At 43.5% G+C, this 19,300-nt stretch overlaps 1 protein-coding gene across 1 annotated transcript; it reads left to right on the top strand.

The window, feature by feature from the left end:
- Nucleotides 1-431: 431 nt before the first annotated feature.
- On the top strand, nt 432-17,951 carry phf19 (PHD finger protein 19). The gene is made up of 13 exons (XM_085788051.1): nt 432-611; nt 706-787; nt 1,402-1,515; nt 1,887-1,981; nt 2,275-2,423; nt 4,099-4,194; nt 6,349-6,538; nt 7,241-7,308; nt 14,423-14,554; nt 15,081-15,141; nt 15,911-15,996; nt 16,104-16,193; nt 17,625-17,951. Exons 1-13 carry the CDS (start codon nt 432-434, stop codon nt 17,947-17,949), a joined length of 1,668 nt encoding a protein of 555 aa, XP_085644177.1. The 3' UTR covers nt 17,950-17,951.
- Nucleotides 17,952-19,300: the final 1,349 nt, after the last annotated feature.

A 19,300-nucleotide genomic window follows, 5' to 3' on the forward strand; every position in this document is an offset into this window, starting at 1 on the left:
AGAGCTTCCAAAGCGTCACCAGACGAGAAGTTGAGCCCTGGTTCACTTTATGGTAATTAGCTATGACGCAGTTTGGCGGCAACCTGTCAGAATAGAGACGTCCGTCGGCTCCTTTTTTCTTCTTTTTTTGTATTTCTGCTGCCCAATGACCAGCGCAATGTCTGTCTGTCTGTCTGTCTGTCTGTCTGTCTCTACCTGTTTGTCTGTCTGTCTGTCTGTCTCTACCTGTCTGTCTCTCTGTCTGTCTGTCTGTCTCTCTGTCTACCTGTCTGTCTCTCTGACCCCCTGTCTCTCTGTCTGTCTCTCTGTCTACCTGTCTGTCTCTCTGACCCCCTGTCTGTCTCTCTGACCCCCTGTCTCTCTGTCTACCTGTCTGTCTCTCTGACCACCTGTCTGTCTGTCTGTCTGACCACCTGTCTGTCTGTCTCAGGATGTTTGAGGACCTGGTTGACTTCTGTGGCTTGGAGCCGGACGTGTCTCCGAGGGGCGTGGCCTGTCAGAGGGGGCGTGGCCTCGGCGACGAGGAGGGGGCGGCGTCCAGTCTGAGCATGGGACAGTTCGTCCTCTGTCATTGGTCAGACGGACTCTACTACCTGGGCAAGATACAGCGGGTAACACACACACGCACACACACACACGCTGAAGCACTCACTGTGCTCCGATTGGTGGTTGTTTCCAACTGTCTGTGCTGTGATTGGTCGACAGGTGAGCCCCCCCAGGCAGAGCTGCTTCGTCACCTTCGAGGACAACTCCAAGTTCTGGGTCCTGTGGAAGGACATCCAGCACGGTGAGACAGACAGACAGACAGACAGACAGACAGACAGACAGACAGACAGACAGACAGTTACACACACCCAGGTTGTGTCCTAAACCACTCCCTACTCAAATATAGTGAATTCAATATAGTGACTCACTGGTCAAATGAAAAAACACTTTCGGACACTACTCTGCACACTACGCAGCCTGGACACATTTATTGAGGCTGCTGCACTACTGCATTTATTTGGTAGCTACACCGGTCACTACTTCATTTATTTGGTAGCTACACCGGTCACTACTTCATTTATTTGGTAGCTACACCGGTCACTACTTCATTTATTTGGTAGCTACACCGGTCACTACTTCATTTATTTGGTAGCTACACCGGTCACTACTTCATTTATTTGGTAGCTACACCGGTCACTACTGCATTTATTTGGTAGCTACACCGGTCACTACTTCATTTATTTGGTAGCTACACCGGTCACTACTTCATTTATTTGGTAGCTACACCGGTCACTACTTCATTTATTTGGTAGCTACACCGGTCACTACTTCATTTATTTGGTAGCTACACCGGTCCCAGTGTGTCTCAGTGCTATGTTGTCTGTCATAACGAGCTCTCGTCCAATCCCGTTGCAGCTGGTGTTCCGGGGGAGGAGCCTCGCTGCTCCATGTGTCGAGAGGTGGAGTCGCATCCTGACGACCAATCACATCACAGCAACAAAATCCTCATCTGTGGAAAGTGTGGCATTGGTGAGTGAGACAGACAGACAGACAGACAGACAGACAGACAGACAGACAGACAGACAGACAGACAGACAGACAGACAGACAGAGCTCTGTGATTGGTTGAGTCAGTTCAGTTCAGTTCAGTTTATTTCATGTCCCCAAAGGGCAATTTGGGTTGCAGCTCATAGAATCACATAAAGGTAAAAAACATACAATGCAGAGACATATAGTGACATAGAGACGCATCATTATAAATAACAATATAAATAAAATATGCACTAATTGTGATCATATAAGAGATAAAATATAGGAAATACCGTTAAAACACTGAATACAAAGTCCAAGATAACACTGTTAAGAACATAGTGGTCAAATAGAGTCTCCTCTCCTCCTCAGGTTTCCATCAGCAGTGTCATGTTCCACCTGTAGAGGGCAGCAACAGTCTGAGTCCCTGGTTCTGTAGACGCTGCGTCTTCGCTCTGGCTGTCAGGGTAACCACACACACACACACACACACACACACAGACACACACACACACACACACTGTTTCTTCTTACTGTTGGATGTGCACTAGCCTAATAGCTGCAGGGACCAGTGCCCGGTGCGATGGCCCGTGGCCCTAATAACATTTTATTTGAATTATTTTTTTATTCTGCAGTAAATATGCCAGATTATAGCCAGGCGGCTAATTTACATCCGTCGTCCCTAATAAATAAATAAATAAATAAATAAATAAATAAATAATCTGACAGCCTGTCTCTCTGTGCCCCCCCCCCCCCACAGAAAGGCGGAGCTCTGAAGAAGGGTCCTATCGCCCGCGCGCTGTCGTCCATGAAGCAGGTTCTGTTCTACGAGCTGGACTCTCTGGACTGGGACTCGCAGCACCGGACCAATCAGCAGCAGTGTTACTGCTACTGCGGCGGCCCCGGAGAGTAAGAGCCAATCACAGAAGGACTCAGGCTAAGAGCCAATCACAGAAGGCCACACACACACAGGGCTTTCATTTGATTTATTTCAGTCAGTCGACATAGCAACAGTACAAAACCACATAAAGAACAACTTTAAATCTAAGTGGAGGTCGAGGCTTGTAACACCTACTACTAAGAACTGAACAACACTTGCAGTACCAGAATTCAAGCCATTTGTTTATATTGATCAATTATTTAGTTTTTGAGGAGACCGTTAAATCTCTGAAGAGTAGAGCTGTGCGATACTGCAAAATTTGGTATCGATCCAATACCAAGTAAATACAGGGCCAGTATTGCCGATACCGATACCAATACCAATACTTTTTACTACTACCATCTACATGCAGCATCATCTATATGCAAATTTGAATAAAAACTTCAATTTTCATGATTATTTAATTATTTTGTAAGTTTTCCTTTAATTAATCATGTCTATGATGATAATAAAACACAGGACAAAGTTGTCTTATTCTATTAATCAGTCTGCTAAATTGCGAAAAATAACATTAGCTGTAAAAAAAAACTCCAAACGTCACTCCTCTTCTGCTCTGCACAATCATGAAGCCACAGCAGTGCACTGCTCGCCTCGCAGTGAGTGAGTGAAAGTGGAGGGGGGGGGGGGGGCGGAGGAAAGGGGAGGGGCTAATTGAGCATGAGTGAAGTGAGAGAAGAGCGGTGTTGTACGGCCCGTCGGTCACTTTGTAAATGCCTGGAGTTGTACAGAAGAGAAAGTGAAACTTAAGAATCGATCTCATCACACAAGTATCGATCAATACCCAATACCAACGTTAGTATCGATACTATCGATATTTTAAATCGATCCGCCCACCCCTACTGAAGAGTCCCACATCATTTCAATTCATTCTCAGGATTGTTCCATATGTGCAGCCTTCTACAGACACGGATGTACATTTAATAACTGTCCAAGCTTTTCATTTTTTAAACATAAATTCCTTTAAAGTCCCAGTCTGTAACTTATTTGGCTTTTTATTATCAAAAATCAAACATGTCTTTCATGAATCCGTATTTCACTGAAGGTGAATCACACCCGCATACGAATGAAAGCTTTCTGGTTCCTTAGAATGAGTTGTTACAAGTCGTTACAAATACAGAAGTGGGCGACGCACCGAACCGAGGCGGCCATGTTGCATCGTGACCGTAGGTAACCACGGAAACAGCCTGTTAAAACTGTCACCACTGTGTAGTGTGAGGAAGGACGGAGGCACCGGTGTTGCATTCAGGTGCAGTCAGGCAGACGGCCGTCGGCAAACCAACCGGATGTCATTTTACTCCACCAGAGAAAGACGGTAAAACAACACCACATCACCATGACAACATGTTGTCAGGCCTGTATTGTTTTGCCTCGTGCTGGCGGACCACTTGTTTATCCTGTTACATGCAGCGTCTGTTGTCTGTCTGACGTCTGCCCCATTTCACCTGAATGCAACATCAAGAATACGTTCAGATATGCAACCGCACCGCTAGATGGGGGGAATTCCTACGTACTATACCTTTTAGGTTCATATCTGCAATCTCTGTTTTCAAACATATTGACAGTTTTGCCTGGCAACAAGTTATTATTTACTTGTGTGTGTGTGTGTGTGTGTGTGTGTGTGTGTGTGTGTGTGTGTGTGTGCAGGTGGTACCTGAAGATGCTGCAGTGCTTCAAGTGTCAGCAGTGGTTCCACGAGGCCTGCACCCAGTGTCTGCAGGACGCCATGCTGTTTGGAGACAGGTGAGACAGACAGACAGACAGACAGGTAGACATGGTGGGATGTCGGAATGGTGGGATGTCTAAATGGTGGGATGTCGGAATGGTGGGATGTCTAAGTGGTGGGATGTCGGAATGGTGGGATGTCTAAGTGGTGGGATGTCTAAATGGTGGGATGTCTAAATGGTGGGACGTCAGAATGGTGGAATGTCTAAGTGGTGGGATGTCGGAATGGTGGGATGTCTAAGTGGTGGGATGTCTAAATGGTGGGATGTCTGAATGGTGGGATGTCGGAATGGTGGGATGTCTAAGTGGTGGGATGTCGGAATGGTGGGATGTCGGAATGGTGGGATGTCTAAGTGGTGGGATGTCTAAGTGGTGGGATGTCGGAATGGTGGGATGTCTAAGTGGTGGGATGTCTAAATGGTGGGATGTCTGAATGGTGGGATGTCGGAATGGTGGGATGTCTAAGTGGTGGGATGTCGGAATGGTGGGATGTCTAAGTGGTGGGATGTCTAAATGGTGGGATGTCTAAATGGTGGGATGTCGGAATGGTGGGATGTCTAAATGGTGGGATGTTGGAATGGTGGGATGTCTAAATGGTGGGATGTCTGAATGGTGGGATGTCTAAATGGTGGAATGTCTAAATTGTGGGATGTCGGAGTGGTGGAATGTCTAAATGGTGGGATGTCGGAGTGGTGGAATGTCTAAATAGTGGGATGTCTAAATGGTGGGATGTCTAAATGGTGGGATGTTGGAATGGTGGGATGTCTAAATGGTGGGATGTCTGAATGGTGGGATGTCTAAATGGTGGGATGTCTGAATGGTGGGATGTCTAAATGGTGGGATGTTGGAATGGTGGGATGTCTAAATGGTGGGATGTCTAAATGGTGGAATGTCTGAATGGTGGGATGTTGGAATGGTGGGATGTCTAAATGGTGGGATGTCTGAATGGTGGGATGTCTAAATGGTGGGATGTCTAAATGGTGGGATGTCTAAATGGTGGGATGTCTGAATGGTGGGATGTCTGAATGGTGGGATGTCTAAATGGTGGGATGTCTGAATGGTGGGATGTCTAAATGGTGGGATGTTGGAATGGTGGGATGTCTAAATGGTGGGATGTCTAAATGGTGGGATGTCTGAATGGTGGGATGTTGGAATGGTGGGATGTCTAAATGGTGGGATATCAAAAAGGTGGGATGTCTAAATGGTGGAATGTCTGAATGGTGGGATGTCTAAATGGTGGGATGTTGGAATGGTGGGATGTCAGATGGTGGGATGTCAGAATGGTGGGATGTCTAAAAGGTGGGATGTCTGAATGGTGGGATGTCTAAATGGTGGGATGTCTAAATGGTGGGATGTCTGAATGGTGGGATGTCTAAAAGGTGGGATGTCTGAATGGTGGGATGTTGGAATGGTGGGATGTCTAAATGGTGGGATGTTGGAATGGTGGGATGTCAGATGGTGGGATGTCAGAATGGTGGGATGTCTAAAAGGTGGGATGTCTGAATGGTGGGATGTCTAAAAGGTGGGATGTCTAAATGGTGGGATGTCTAAATGGTGGGATGTCTGAATGGTGGGATGTCTAAAAGGTGGGATGTCTGAATGGTGGGATGTCAGAATGGTGGGATGTCTAAAAGGTGGGATGTCTGAATGGTGGGATATCAAAAAGGTGGGATGTCTAAAAGGTGGGATGTCTAAATGGTGGGATGTCTAAATGGTGGGATGTCTGAATGGTGGGATGTCTAAAAGGTGGGATGTCTGAATGGTGGGATGTCAGAATGGTGGGATGTCTAAAAGGTGGGATGTCTGAATGGTGGGATATCAAAAAGGTGGGATGTCTGAATGGTGGGATGTCAGAATGGTGGGATGTCTAAATGGTGGGATGTCTGAATGGTGGGATGTCTGAATGGTGGGATGTCTGAATGGTGGGATGTCTGAATGGTGGGATGTCTAAATGGTGGAATGTCTGAATGGTGGGATGTCTGAATGGTGGGATGTTGGAATGGTGGGATGTCTGAATGGTGGGATGTCTGAATGGTGGGATGTCTGAATGGTGGGATGTCTGAATGGTGGGATGTCTGAATGGTGGGATGTCTAAATGGTGGGATGTCTGAATGGTGGGATGTCTCCGTTGCTCCGTGTCCTCCTGACGACACGTCTCCATCTCCTCTGCAGGTTCTACCTGTTCCTCTGCTCCGTCTGCAACAAGGGCTCTGAGTACGTGAAGCGTCTGTCGCTCCGCTGGGTCGACCTGGTCCACCTGGTGCTCTACAACCTGTCCGTCAGCAGCAAGAAGAAGTACTTCGAGCTGGACGAGATCCTGGCCTTCGTCTCCGCAAACTGGGACCACCTGCAGCTCGGAAAGGTACAAGACCTATATACTATACTATATATTAGGGGTGGGAGAAAAAATCGATTCACATAAATATCGCAATATCTTTTTTGACGATTTTGTTTTTTTTTGGGGGGGGGGGGTGTTTTTAAATATTGTGCGATGTGCATTTGTTCGCCTTTTTTACATACAGAGAGTCCAGGTTTTGTAAAGGGTTTAAGTTCACTTTATAATGGAGTATGTTCATCTATAGGCTCCTACAGTATTTGTGTGCAGATAAATGTTAAAAATGCTAAAGACTAAAAATCATAGAGAGAATCGGCAATATCGTAGAATCACTATTTAAATCGAATCGCCATCCAAAAAATCGTAGAAGAATCGAATCGGGAGAAAAGCGTATCGTCCCAGCCCTAACATATAGTTTATATATATATATAGTATATAGTATATACACTAGACCTGGACTAGACAAAGCTGTATTCATTCTTTAGTATGATATAATATTTTATTGTTAGGTGGAGGCACCTGATAAGCTCCTTGAGTTTTCGCCTCTTCCCGCACTTAAATTGTAAATATAAATGTAAAAATAAATTGTCATAATTGTTATTTTTACTTGTGTAATTTTTTAACTGTGCAAACAAATAAATCTAAATCTAAATCTGTGAACCTGAACTAACCTGTGTGTGTCTGTGTGTGTGTGTGTGTGTGTGTGTGTGTGTGTGTGTGTGCGTGCAGCTGTCCAACACTCCTCCAGCAGACAGGGGGCAGCACCTGCTGGACGCTCTCAACAAGTACAAGAGCAAGTACGAGCCGCCGCTCACCTGGTCTCCATGACGACTGCAGTTCAGAGTTCAAACCTCTCTTTAAAAACATCCAATACACATAAAACACACACAGTCAACATCTGTTAAGAACAACAGCACATAGCAACACATAGCAGCACATAGCAACACATAGAAACACATAGTGGGCAGAGTAATTAGGGCCACGGGCCATCGCTCCGGGCTTTGTGTGGATTTTTTCCTACGTATTATTTTTCCTACTTCCGGACGATTTTCGATTCGCTACTAGTCCTGCAACTCGAAGATATATATATATATATCAAAACGTGCGTCTTGATCGGGATCGGTGTGCTATTACTTTTCTCAACAGTTTACGAATTTGCGCCAAATTTTGCATTGAAGTCAATGGGACGGGCGGGAAAAAAGAGCAAAAAAGACCAATCATTGGAGTTTAACAAACGTCTACTGCTCAGGCATACTTTCACCTAGAGACTCCATTTAAACTTTAAACAGTAGACACAAGTCTTGTGTATTGTCGTATTACTCCACGTTTTGATAGGTCATATAGTTTTTTTTTTTTTTTTTTTCCAACATATTTTTATTGGTTTTTGTTATACAAACAGACATAGAAAAAACATAACAGAGAAAAAAACAAAAAACAGATTACAGGAACAGGCAGTTACAGAAACATCAGATGTTTACTTGAGGTGGGATTAAAAAAGAAATTAAGTAAAATAAATAAATAAATGATAATGACTGCAGAGAAGATTCCAGGGTTAGAAGCAGGAGTTAACTGTTGTGCATATGAGATGGGGGAGTGAGGAGCTTGTCTTTGATATAGTCTATCAGTGGCTGCCAGACTTTTGAAAACATGGCCAAGGAGCCATTCACTGTAAATCTCAGTTTCTCAAGGCTGAGATGGTGCAGCACATCCTGCATCCATCGAGTCCAGGTCGGGGGGTGGGGTGACTTCCACTGAAGAAGAATCAACCTTCTTGCCAATAGAGTAACAAATTTTGTTATTCGAAGTTTTGTACTGACTAGATTTTTGTTATTAACCCCCGCCACCCCAAAGATGGCAATTAAAGGGTCTGGCCTGATTGTCAATTGAAAAACATCTGATAAAGTTTTGAAGATGGAGTTCCAGTAAGTGGACAAGCTAGAACACTGCCAGAATGAGTGTGCTAGGGAGGCAGGTGAACGCTTACAGCGGTTACAGGTAGGGTCTACATCTGGAAATATTTTAGAAAGTTTTACTTTTGAGAAGTGAAGGCGATGTATTACCTTAAATTGAATTACTCCATGCCGGGCACATATTGAGCTGGAGTGCACCCCATCCAGGGCTGATCCCCACTGTTCTGGTGATATAGCCTCCCCTATGTCTGTCTCCCATGTAGATCTCAGAGTCTCCAGGGAAAGGTTCTGTAGACTAGCCATGCACTTATAGATAAAAGCTACTGCACCCCTCTTTGAAGGATCAAAGGAGAGGACAGATTCCATAGGTGACTCCTTAGGCAAATAGGGGAAGGAGGGGATCTTGTTTTTAATGAAATTACGGATCTGAAGGAATCTAAAAAAATTGGATTGTGTCAGGTTAAATTTAGTTCTCAGTTGTTCAAATGTAGGAAATATTCCGTCTATAAAAAGGGTTTTCATGTTATAAATACCATTTCTTTTCCAAATGCCAAAAGAGTCATCAACAATAGATGGGGAGAACAGGTGGTTCGGGTAAACAGGGGTGAGTAATGAACCATTTTGCCAGCCGTAGCGTTTTCTAACACCAGACCACACCTTCAGTGAGTGTGTTACAACAGGGTTGTTTTTGACATATTGTAATGACAGAGGCATCGGGGAAAACAAAAGAGCAGACAAGGAAGTTGAATGACATGAGTTACATTCCATTTGTACCCAAACTGGGACTTCATTCTGTTTATCATATTGAACCCAGAAAGACATAGCATGTAGGTTACATGACCAGTAATATGACTGGAAGTGAGGCAGTCCCATTCCCCCATCATGCTTTGGGTGTTGTAAAAAGGCTTTCCTAATTCTAGGGTGTTTTTTGTTCCAAATAAAGCTAGAAATCATTTTATCCACAGATGTAAAGAAAGATTTTTGAATAAATATTGGAATAGTTCTAAATAAGAATAAAAACTTGGGAAGGACGTTCATCTTGACAGCGTTGATTCGGCCGGATAGTGAAATGGGGAGACGGGACCATCTCTCAAGTTCACGGGAAGTACGTTCAAGTAGCGGCTTGAAGTTTTCATTAAAAAGATTGGAAAAACCTCTCGTCACTACTACACCCAAATATTTAAAAGATTTTGTTGACACTTTAAATGGCAAATGTGAATAAGAAAGACCCTGGGAAGACTCATTAACTGGGAAGAGTTCACTTTTGGAAAAATTAAGCTTGTAGCCAGATACCTCACTGTAGTCTCTCAGAATGGACATAATGTTTGGGATCGATCTATAAGGATTAGTGACATATAACAGAAGATCGTCTGCATATAGCGATAATTTGTTTTCTACCTCTCCTCTATGAATTCCCTCACAGTCTTTGAGAGAACGTAAGGCAATGGCTAGCGGTTCGATGGCTAAAACAAAGAGCAACGGAGAGAGGGGGCAGCCCTGCCTTGTACCTCGATGCAATGGGAAATAGGAAGATCTGAGGGAGTTGGTTGTCACGGAAGCAAGAGGGGAGAGATATAGCAGCCTGATCCAAGTTGTGAAGTTGTCTCCGAGACCAAATTTTCCGAGTACTGCAAAGAGAAAGTCCCATTCGATACGATCGAAGGCTTTCTCAGCGTCCAGAGAGATAACAACCTCTGGACGCTGAGGAGTTGGGCCAGGGGAGTACAAAATATTGAGCAGTCTGCGAAGGTTAAAAAACAAATGACGATTTTTAATAAACCCGGTCTGGTCTGATGATATTATTGAAGGTAGAATTTTCTCAATCGTGTGGCCAGCATTTTGGCTAAAATCTTGTTGTCTACATTTAAGAGACTAATAGGACGGTAGGAGCCTGGCTCTTTGGGGTCTTTACCTTCCTTTAACAGGACTGATATGGAGGCTTGATATAGAGTTGGAGGAAGAGTCTTCAACGTAAAGGCTTCATTAAAGGTGTCAAGCAATACTGGGGAGAGTAAATTTGCAAAGGTTTTAAAAAATTCGGCGGTAAACCCATCTGGGCCAGGCGTTTTAGAGCATTGCATACTTTTAATTGCGCTAATTAATTCCTCTGATGAAAATGGCTCGTCGAGGCTAGTTTTGTGATCCGGTTCTATGGTAGGTATTGATAATTTGTTTAGAAAATTATTTATTAAAGAGGAATCTCCTTTGGACTCAGAGGTGTAAAGACGAGTATAGAAAGATTTGAATTCGTTGTTAATTTCTAGTTCGTCAGAGAGTATTTCCCCAGAGGCCGTGCGAATTTCTGTTATGAGTCTAGTTGCAGCTGTTTGACGGAGCTGGTGAGCTAATAGACGTCCGGCCTTCTCACCCTGCTCAAACCATTTACATCTGGATTGCATTAATAATTTAGCCGATTCTTCAGTAGATAAAAGATTAAAATCTGACTGGAGTGAGATCCTCTTATTGTAAAGTTCTGGTGAGGGTGATATTGAATGCTGATGGTCAATCTTGAGTATTTCATCTGAGATCTCGGCCAGACGTTTGAGGCGATTGCGGCGAGCGGATTTGGCATAAGAAATAATCTGGCCGCGGATATATGCTTTCAGAGCCTCCCAGAGTGTTCCTTTTGATACTTCTCCGTTATCGTTCAGAGGAATAAACTGTTCTATCTGGGCTGAAATGAATTTCACAAAAGCGTCATCTTTTAACAGGAGATTATTCAGTCGCCAGGGAGCAGCAGTTGATTTTTGTTTGAATGCTAATTGTAATACGTGTGGGGCATGGTCAGATATAACTATTGCATCATAGTCACATTTCTTGACAGATGGTAAAAATTTGCGGTCTATGAGGAAATAATCAATTCGTGAGTATGATTGATGAACAGGGAGAAAAAAGAATAACAGCGAGTGGACGGGTTTGAGAACCGCCAAGGGTCAGTAGCTCCATAGTCTCTCAAAAAAGATTCAATACTCTTTGCTGACCTGGAGAGAGGCTGACTGATTTTGGAGGACCTGTCTAATTTAGGATTTAAGACACAGTTGAAATCTCCTCCAATGATTATGCTATGAGTGTTAAGATTTGGAATTGATGACCATAGAGAAGAAAAAAACTGATCATTATCGTAATTAGGTGCATATACACAAACTAAAGTGAGTGGGAAATTGTATAACTTTCCCTCCACTACGACATATCGACCCTGTCTATCAGAGAAGGAATGTGAGCAAACAAAAGGAGTAGTTTTACTTATTAAAATGGCAGCTCCTCTGGCTCTGGCCTGAAAGCTGGAGTGGTAGACCTGGCCTACCCACCCTCTTTGTAAGTAACAATGATCTTTATTTCTTAAGTGGGTCTCTTGTAAAAACACCACGTCCGCCTTTAATTTTTTAAGATGAGACAAAACTCTGCTACGCTTAATCACCCCATTCATTCCCTTCACATTCCATGTGACAAATTGAACCAAGCTCTCCTCACCTTTATGACAATCAACCATATAAGCCTATCCCCAGATAAAATGATGTAGCCACACCTCAATGAACAAAAGTAGCACTGCAACTGCTAACACGGAAAACGAGAACCATAGAAAAGAACCATAACCCACTTTCCCACCCCCCTTACCTTTCCCCAACTGAAAGGTAAAAGATACCCACATTTGTTTCAAACTAACCATAGTGCTCCAGCACTGTCTAACTGAACTACAGCTATTCAGTTTCAAGTTATCCTTAGATTAGCACCCTGAATTTAAGAGAATAATAATCATTGCACCCTTCTGAAAAAGAGGTGAAATTAAGCGGTGGTTTATCCAAAAAAAAAAGAAAAAAAGAAAATAAAGTATATTGATTTTACCTTGATAAGCATATGTTACACAAATAGTAGGCTATATTGGATACAGAAAAGCATTGAAACATGTAACCACAATCTGATCCAAACCAAAAAAAAAGAAAAAGAAAAAAGGGAGGGATATGTGTTTTAAACAGTAGTGATCAGTAGCCATCAGCAGGCCAGGCTTCATTTGAGTGAATACTGTAGGGCAGGTGAACAGACTGACCAACTTAATGTTCTTACCCGGAGTCATAGAGAATTGGTCATAAAGTTGCAGTCTTATTACCGTTTCTCCCGACGTGCGGCGGTGTCGTCTATCACCTCCAACAGCAGACGTACTTCAATGTCCGGCCTGAGCCCAATAAACATCAGAGTTAATAAAGGATATGCCACCGGTCTTCGACGGCTGGATGTGTGGTCCTCCCGACAGTTATTCACACGGTTGACATGTCCCACGTCGAGAGAGGAAAAGAGACAGGTGATCATCCGGTCTGCGGCGGAGCTATCTTTGCCTTGTAGAAGTCTTCCGCTGCCTGCGGAGTGTTGAAGGTGTATCGAACCCCGTTAAAGTTGACAGATAGGACCGCAGGGTAGAAGAGGCTGTATTCCACCTTGGCTTCTCTGAGCTTGGCTTTAATCGCGTTGAAAGTAGCCCGCATCTTGCTTATCTCTGCCGGGAGATCAGGATAGATATGCACGGGGGAACCCTGGTAGTTGAGGGGGGTTTTGCCTCTTGCGATGCCCATAATCCTCTCTTTTTGGGCGTAGTAATGCAGCCGAACTATTATTGGTCTTGGTCTGGCTCCTTTCTTAGGTTTGGGAGCCAGGGAACGGTGAGCACGGTCAATCGTCACGGGAGTGGGGAAATTCTCGGCTCCCAGGAGCTCTGGGATGAGCTCCGACATAAACTTCGTGGGGGAAGTGCCCTCAGCTCCCTCCGGAATGCCGATGAATCTCAGATTTTGCCGCCGACTCCGGCTCTCCAGATCAAAGCATTTATCTTTCAGCTGCTTCAGTTCCTTGGTTTTCAGTTCGTTGGATTGTTCCAGCTGCTGTATACGGTCGAGGGCGTCTGAGAGACCGTGTGCCATGCTGGTTTGTTCGGCCGAGACCTGGGCATGTCCCTGCCGGAGATTGGTCAGCTCATCCCCCACTTCATGGCGCAGAGTCTGAAAGCTCGTAGTTGTTTCTGAGCGTATGGCCTCGATTTCCTGAGACAGCTCCGCACGAAGGATGGAGATCTCATTTTTCAAATCACCCAGAATTGCTTCACGGGATAGTTTGAGCTCGCCTCGGAGAAGCTCCACGGTTAGTTGGCTGCCTTCCGCCATGTTCTTCAATAGTTAGCTTAGCCGTTTCTCTGCAACTGATTATCGTCGGGACCTTATGTTTCACCTTTCTAGGGCACCGCGTCGAAGCGAGATTAAGTTTTCCCTAAATCTGTATCACCACAAAATATAGGACCTACTGCATATATTCGAAGAAGGGTGCTAAATAAGTAGAATAAAACGGGAGCTGTTGTGACCTACGTCTGCTCCATAGCAGGGCGGAAGCGGAAGTCCAGGTCATATAGTTTTTGATCAATCCCTGATCAATGACCATGATCATTTTTGGAGAAATTATGAGTTTATAATGGGTGTGTATTGCACGGAATGTTCGCGTCAGAGTGGGTGACATCATTGGTTAGAGTGGGACAGAGCCCAGAAAAATTCAACTTTTCTCTTTCCACACTCGGCCCGGCCACAATTTACACTCTACACACATAATTTTTTCAGAATTTGTAGACAAACTTGTTCTGTCTCTCACCATGTGCTCAAAATATCAGAGAGACTTACAGAATTTAAACTCTGAGCCTCTAAGTGCGGCCACGTCTGTCTCTGCTCCTCATTGACTCCAATACAAATATTTTCTGAGAGAAGCAGAACGGACCGATGTTTTAAAACTGCCAGCGTCTCCAAAATATTTACTGTAGAAACACCAAATCGTACCACATTTTTCAGGAAGTCCTTAGAGCAACGTTGATCTGTGTTTTGTTCTGATAGGAGTTACCGTTTTGTCACAGTAAGCCTAAATACGTCCCTATCATCATTGGCAACCACCTCAAGTTGCCGTGGTAACCTCTGTGATCCTCAGGCCAGAGCTCGTTAACATGTCCCGGTCCTGATGCTGCTCCTCTGTGCAGGTTCCTGTGTGGGAAGGAGATCAAGAAGAGGAAGTGCATCTTCCGGCTGCGGACGCGCGTGCCCCCCTCGCCCCCCTCCAAGCTGTTTCCTGAGCGCGCTCAGAACGACAAGAAGGGCGTGGCCAAGAGCAGGTAAGTGGCTCCATAGATATATACAGTATAAGAAGACTAGATGACTCACCCGCCGCTGCTGCCCAATGACACGGCGTAGCCACACGGCGGCCATCTTGGTAAGGTCAACTCTCTCCCTCAGAGCATTAAGCCTCTGCTGCATGTTCTGCTATAACGACCACAAAACGGTTTGATTCTTTATGAACGTCTATGCAGTTATGATGCAGCTACTTAGAATCACGTATAATTTTAATCATGTACTTTTTTATATAAAAGTAACATTATAGTGACATTATGCAAATAGTTAAAGTGATAGCTACAGAGTTATGAATGGTTGTTTTAGTGCAGATGACTGGATCACCATCTACTGCAGCTGCAGCCAGAGTCAGAGACAGTTGCCCGTTCCAATATGGCCGACTGTGAGCTACGCCTGCGTGTAGTCCGATCCACGCCCTTGGGTGGCTCCGTTACCATGGTGACGGCTGGGCCGACAGGCCGACAGGCGAGGCCACGCACCGACCTGCTGTGTTTGTGTGTTTGTGTTCAGTGCATCAGTGGAGAGGAAGAGGAGGAAGTCCAAGTGGCTGCTGGAGGACGCCATCCCCAACGTACGTCTTCTCCTCTACTTCCTGTTGTGTTCACGTGTGTTGACGTCAGTGGTGTAGTCTAATGTGTTGTAGTGGGTAAACTGCTGTTTAGGTGGTAAACTGTTCATACTTGTATCACATAGACCGGTGGTTCTCTAACTGTTTTATATCAAGGACCCAAAACTGCCACAAACTAGACCACGGACCCCCATTGGACAAAACACCAGAAATACACAAACTATCAATGTACCTTTAAATTAGGCGTAGCTACATTTTTGAAAAATTATAGAGAAATTTCTGGGGGAAAAAGTGGTACAATTTCTCCAGATAAGTTCAAACATTTCTAGAAAAAAGTGGTAAGATTTCAAAAAAATAAACAAAAAAACATTTAAAATATTTTAGAAAAAAGTGATACAAATTTTTTTTTTTTTTTTTTAGAAAAATGTGGTAAAATTTCAACAACAAAAAAATTAAGTCAAACAATAATAAAAAAAAGTGGTAAAAGTAAAAATAGTATATAGTGGTAATAGTTTAAAAAAACTGAGAAGAAACTTTTTCAAGAATTCTAGAAAAAGTGGTAAAATTTCTCAAAAAATTATAGAAAAATGTGGTAAAAATTCTTTTTTTAAAAATGTAAAAAAGAAAAATTGAGAAGAAACTGGTAGTGGGTTTACTGAGTAAACCTGAGTATCACATAGACTACACCACTGGTTAACGTGTGTTAACATGTTGACGTGTTAACGTGTTAACGTGTGTTAACGTGTGTTGACGTGTTAACGTGTTGTTGCAGAACGAGTACTCGTGCAGCTGGACCTCCAACCACCACATGGCCAACATCTTTGACTTCACGCTGGACGAGCTGCAGAGCCTCAAGAGGTGAGACGGGAGCTCCGCCTGCATCACTGATCAGTGATCAATAATCAATAATCATCTGATCAATGATCAATAATCAATACTCATCTGATCCCCGTGTCTCTCCTCAGTACGTCCAGTCGGACCGTCAGCATCGACCAGGACTCCACCGACGCCTCCACGTCTGGCTCCGCTACCACCAGCGCCTCCTACCGCTACAGGTACAGGTGACCTCATCATCCAGTAGCCCCGCCCTCTCACAATGTCAGGTTATCCGTGGGGTCTTAAAAAGTCTTAAAAAGTCTAAAATTTGAAAATCAAAATTTTAGGCCTTAAAGTAACATTGCAGAGTTTTTCGGCCTTAAAATAATGTTTCCAGACTCACTGCAATGGTAGAAAAATGGTTAATAGGATGAATGGTGCTGCCGCTGCAGCCTGACCTTTGACCCCTGACCTCTGTGTCCTCAGGAGGAGGGTGGGCAGCAGGAAGAGGAAGTTGCCGTAATGGTCTTAAAAAGTCTTAAATGTCATCCATAAAGGTCTTAAAAAGTCTTAAATTTCATCCATAAAGGTCTTAAAAAGTCTTAAATTTCACCCATAAAGGTCTTAAAAAGTCTTAAATTTCATCCATAAAGGTCTTAAAAAGTCTTAAATTTCATCCATAATGGTCTTAGAAAGGTCTTAAATTTCATCCATAAAGGTCTTAAAAGGTCTTAAATTTCATCCATAAAGGTCTTAAAAGGTCTTAAATTTCATCCATAAAGGTCTTAAAAGGTCTTAAATTTCATCCATAAAGGTCTTAAAAAGTCTTAAATTTCATCCATAAAGGTCTTAAAAAGTCTTAAATTTCATCCATAAAGGTCTTAAAAGGTCTTAAATTTCATCCATAAAGGTCTTAAAAAGTCTTAAATTTCATCCATAATGGTCTTAGAAAGGTCTTAAATTTCATCCATAAAGTTCTTAAAAAGTCTTAAATTTCATCCATAAAGGTCTTAAAAAGTCTTAAATTTCATCCATAAAGGTCTTAAAAGGTCTTAAATTTCATCCATAAAGGTCTTAAAAAGTCTTAAATTTCATCCATAAAGTTCTTAAAAAGTCTTAAATTTCATCCATAAAGGTCTTAAAAAGTCTTAAATTTCATCCATAAAGGTCTTAAAAAGTCTTAAATTTCATCCTTAAAGGTCTTAAAAGGTCTTAAATTTCATCCATAAAGGTCTTAAAAAGTCTTAAATTTCATCCATAAAGTTCTTAAAAAGTCTTAAATTTCATCCATAAAGGTCTTAAAAAGTCTTAAATTTCATCCATAAAGGTCTTAAAAGGTCTTAAATTTCATCCATAAAGGTCTTAAAAAGTCTTAAATTTCATCCATAAAGTTCTTAAAAAGTCTTAAATTTCATCCATAAAGGTCTTAAAAAGTCTTAAATTTCATCCATAAAGGTCTTAAAAAGTCTTAAATTTCATCCATAAAGGTCTTAAAAAGGTCTTAAAAAGTCTTAAATTTCATCCATAAAGGCCTTAAAATGGTCTTAAAAAGTCTTAAATTTCATCCATAACGGTCTTAAAAAGTCTTGAATGTGAGCTGGTGAACCGGCGGAGAGCCTGAATGTGTCGCTGACCTTTGACCTTTGACCTTTTGACCTGTGTGTCCTCAGGAGGAGGGTGGGCAGCCGGAAGAGGAAGTTGCCGAGCAACAGCTACAGCCAGTGGGCCAATCGCAGCGAGGCGGGGGAGGAGGAGCCCGAGGCGTCCGAAGCAGCCAACCACGGCACGGCGCTGTCCTCCGACTCCTCCCACTTCCTGTCGGACGCGTCCCAGTTGCCTAGCGACTCGTCCCAGCTGCACTCGTCCATCTCCTCCTACTTCGGCGTGGCCGGCCGCCTCACCAACGGCGAGCGCTACCAGGTGCTGGCGCGCCGCGTCACGCCTCAGGGCACCGTGCAGTACCTGCTGGAGTGGGAGGGGACCACTCCTTATTAGGACAACTCTGCTTCCTCTTCCTCCACTAGTAGCCATGGCAACGGCTCACCTGTCCGACCATAGATATATATATATATAATGACCATAGATATATATAATGACCATAGGTATATACACGTTAGATGCCGCATTCGGGCTTGTCAGGAACGCCGTCGCGGCCGCCATCTTGGGAGGGGAGTTCCCTGTATATCCACAAGTTTCCGAACATCACCTATAGACCAGCAGCATCTTTATGCAAATGAGAATGACTGATGCATCCTGGGTAATTTAGGGGCAGCATTGTAAAGTTCAGCCTAACTGGCTTCTTGACAAACTAAGTAACAAAAAGTTGTGTATTAACAGGCTGTTTCCAGACAACACTGAGCCAAAACCTCCCGGTGATTCCACCAAATACGTGTAGATGTCTGGGTCAGACATTTCTGGCCACTGTGTGGAGTCATTGATCACTGTGGGAGGCTAAAGGAGCATACCGTAGATTCATTCAGACATTTCTGGCCACTGTGTGGAGTCATTGATCACTGTGGGAGGCTAAAGGAGCATACCGTAGATTCATTCAGACATTTCTGGCCACTGTGTGGAGTCATTGATCACTGTGGGAGGCTAAAGGAGCATACCGTAGATTCATTCAGACATTTCTGGCCACTGTGTGGAGTCATTGATCACTGTGGGAGGCTAAAGGAGCATACCGTAGATTCATTCATTGTCGTTTTTCAAGATAGCGTGAACGGTGGGTTTCAAAGAGGGAGTCAAAATAATTATGAGACATAGTGCTACAAAAGAAACACAAAATAAAACATTCAGATTGATTGTTAGTTAGTCTACGCTCCATCAAAACACAAAAAGCCACTGAGTGCAATTTAAAGATGCCGGGTGCTGCCCCTAAATTACCCAGGATGCATCAGTCATTCTCATTTGCATAAAAATGCCGCTCTGGTCTATAGATATATATATATATAATGACCATAGATATATACACATAGATGCCGCATTCAGGCTTGTCAGGAACATCGTCACGGCCGCCATCTTTGGGGGGGGGGAGTTCCCTGTATATCCACAAGTTTCCGAACCTCATCTATGGTCAAAACCGGGAAGAAGCCAGTTTTGCCGGTTTGGTGGAATTGTACGTTTCCGTTTCCATGGTTTTCAGTCGTTGTCATAGTTGCGGTAAACGCATGGATCTATTAACGCTGGATTTTAACACGGATGTCAGTCTGTGTGATGTCCACTGTTAGAAGCTGCTGTGATGATCCATGTGTTTTACAGATTTACATTGAGAAAAAAATAAAAAATAAAAAAATCCATGCATTTACCGCGACTACCAAAACCATGGAAACGTAAACATAAAATTCCA

This window comes from Trachurus japonicus, chromosome 9 (assembly GCF_045865225.1).
Source record: "Trachurus japonicus isolate A0001 chromosome 9, Traja_1.0".
Taxonomy (NCBI): domain Eukaryota; kingdom Metazoa; phylum Chordata; class Actinopteri; order Carangiformes; family Carangidae; genus Trachurus; species Trachurus japonicus.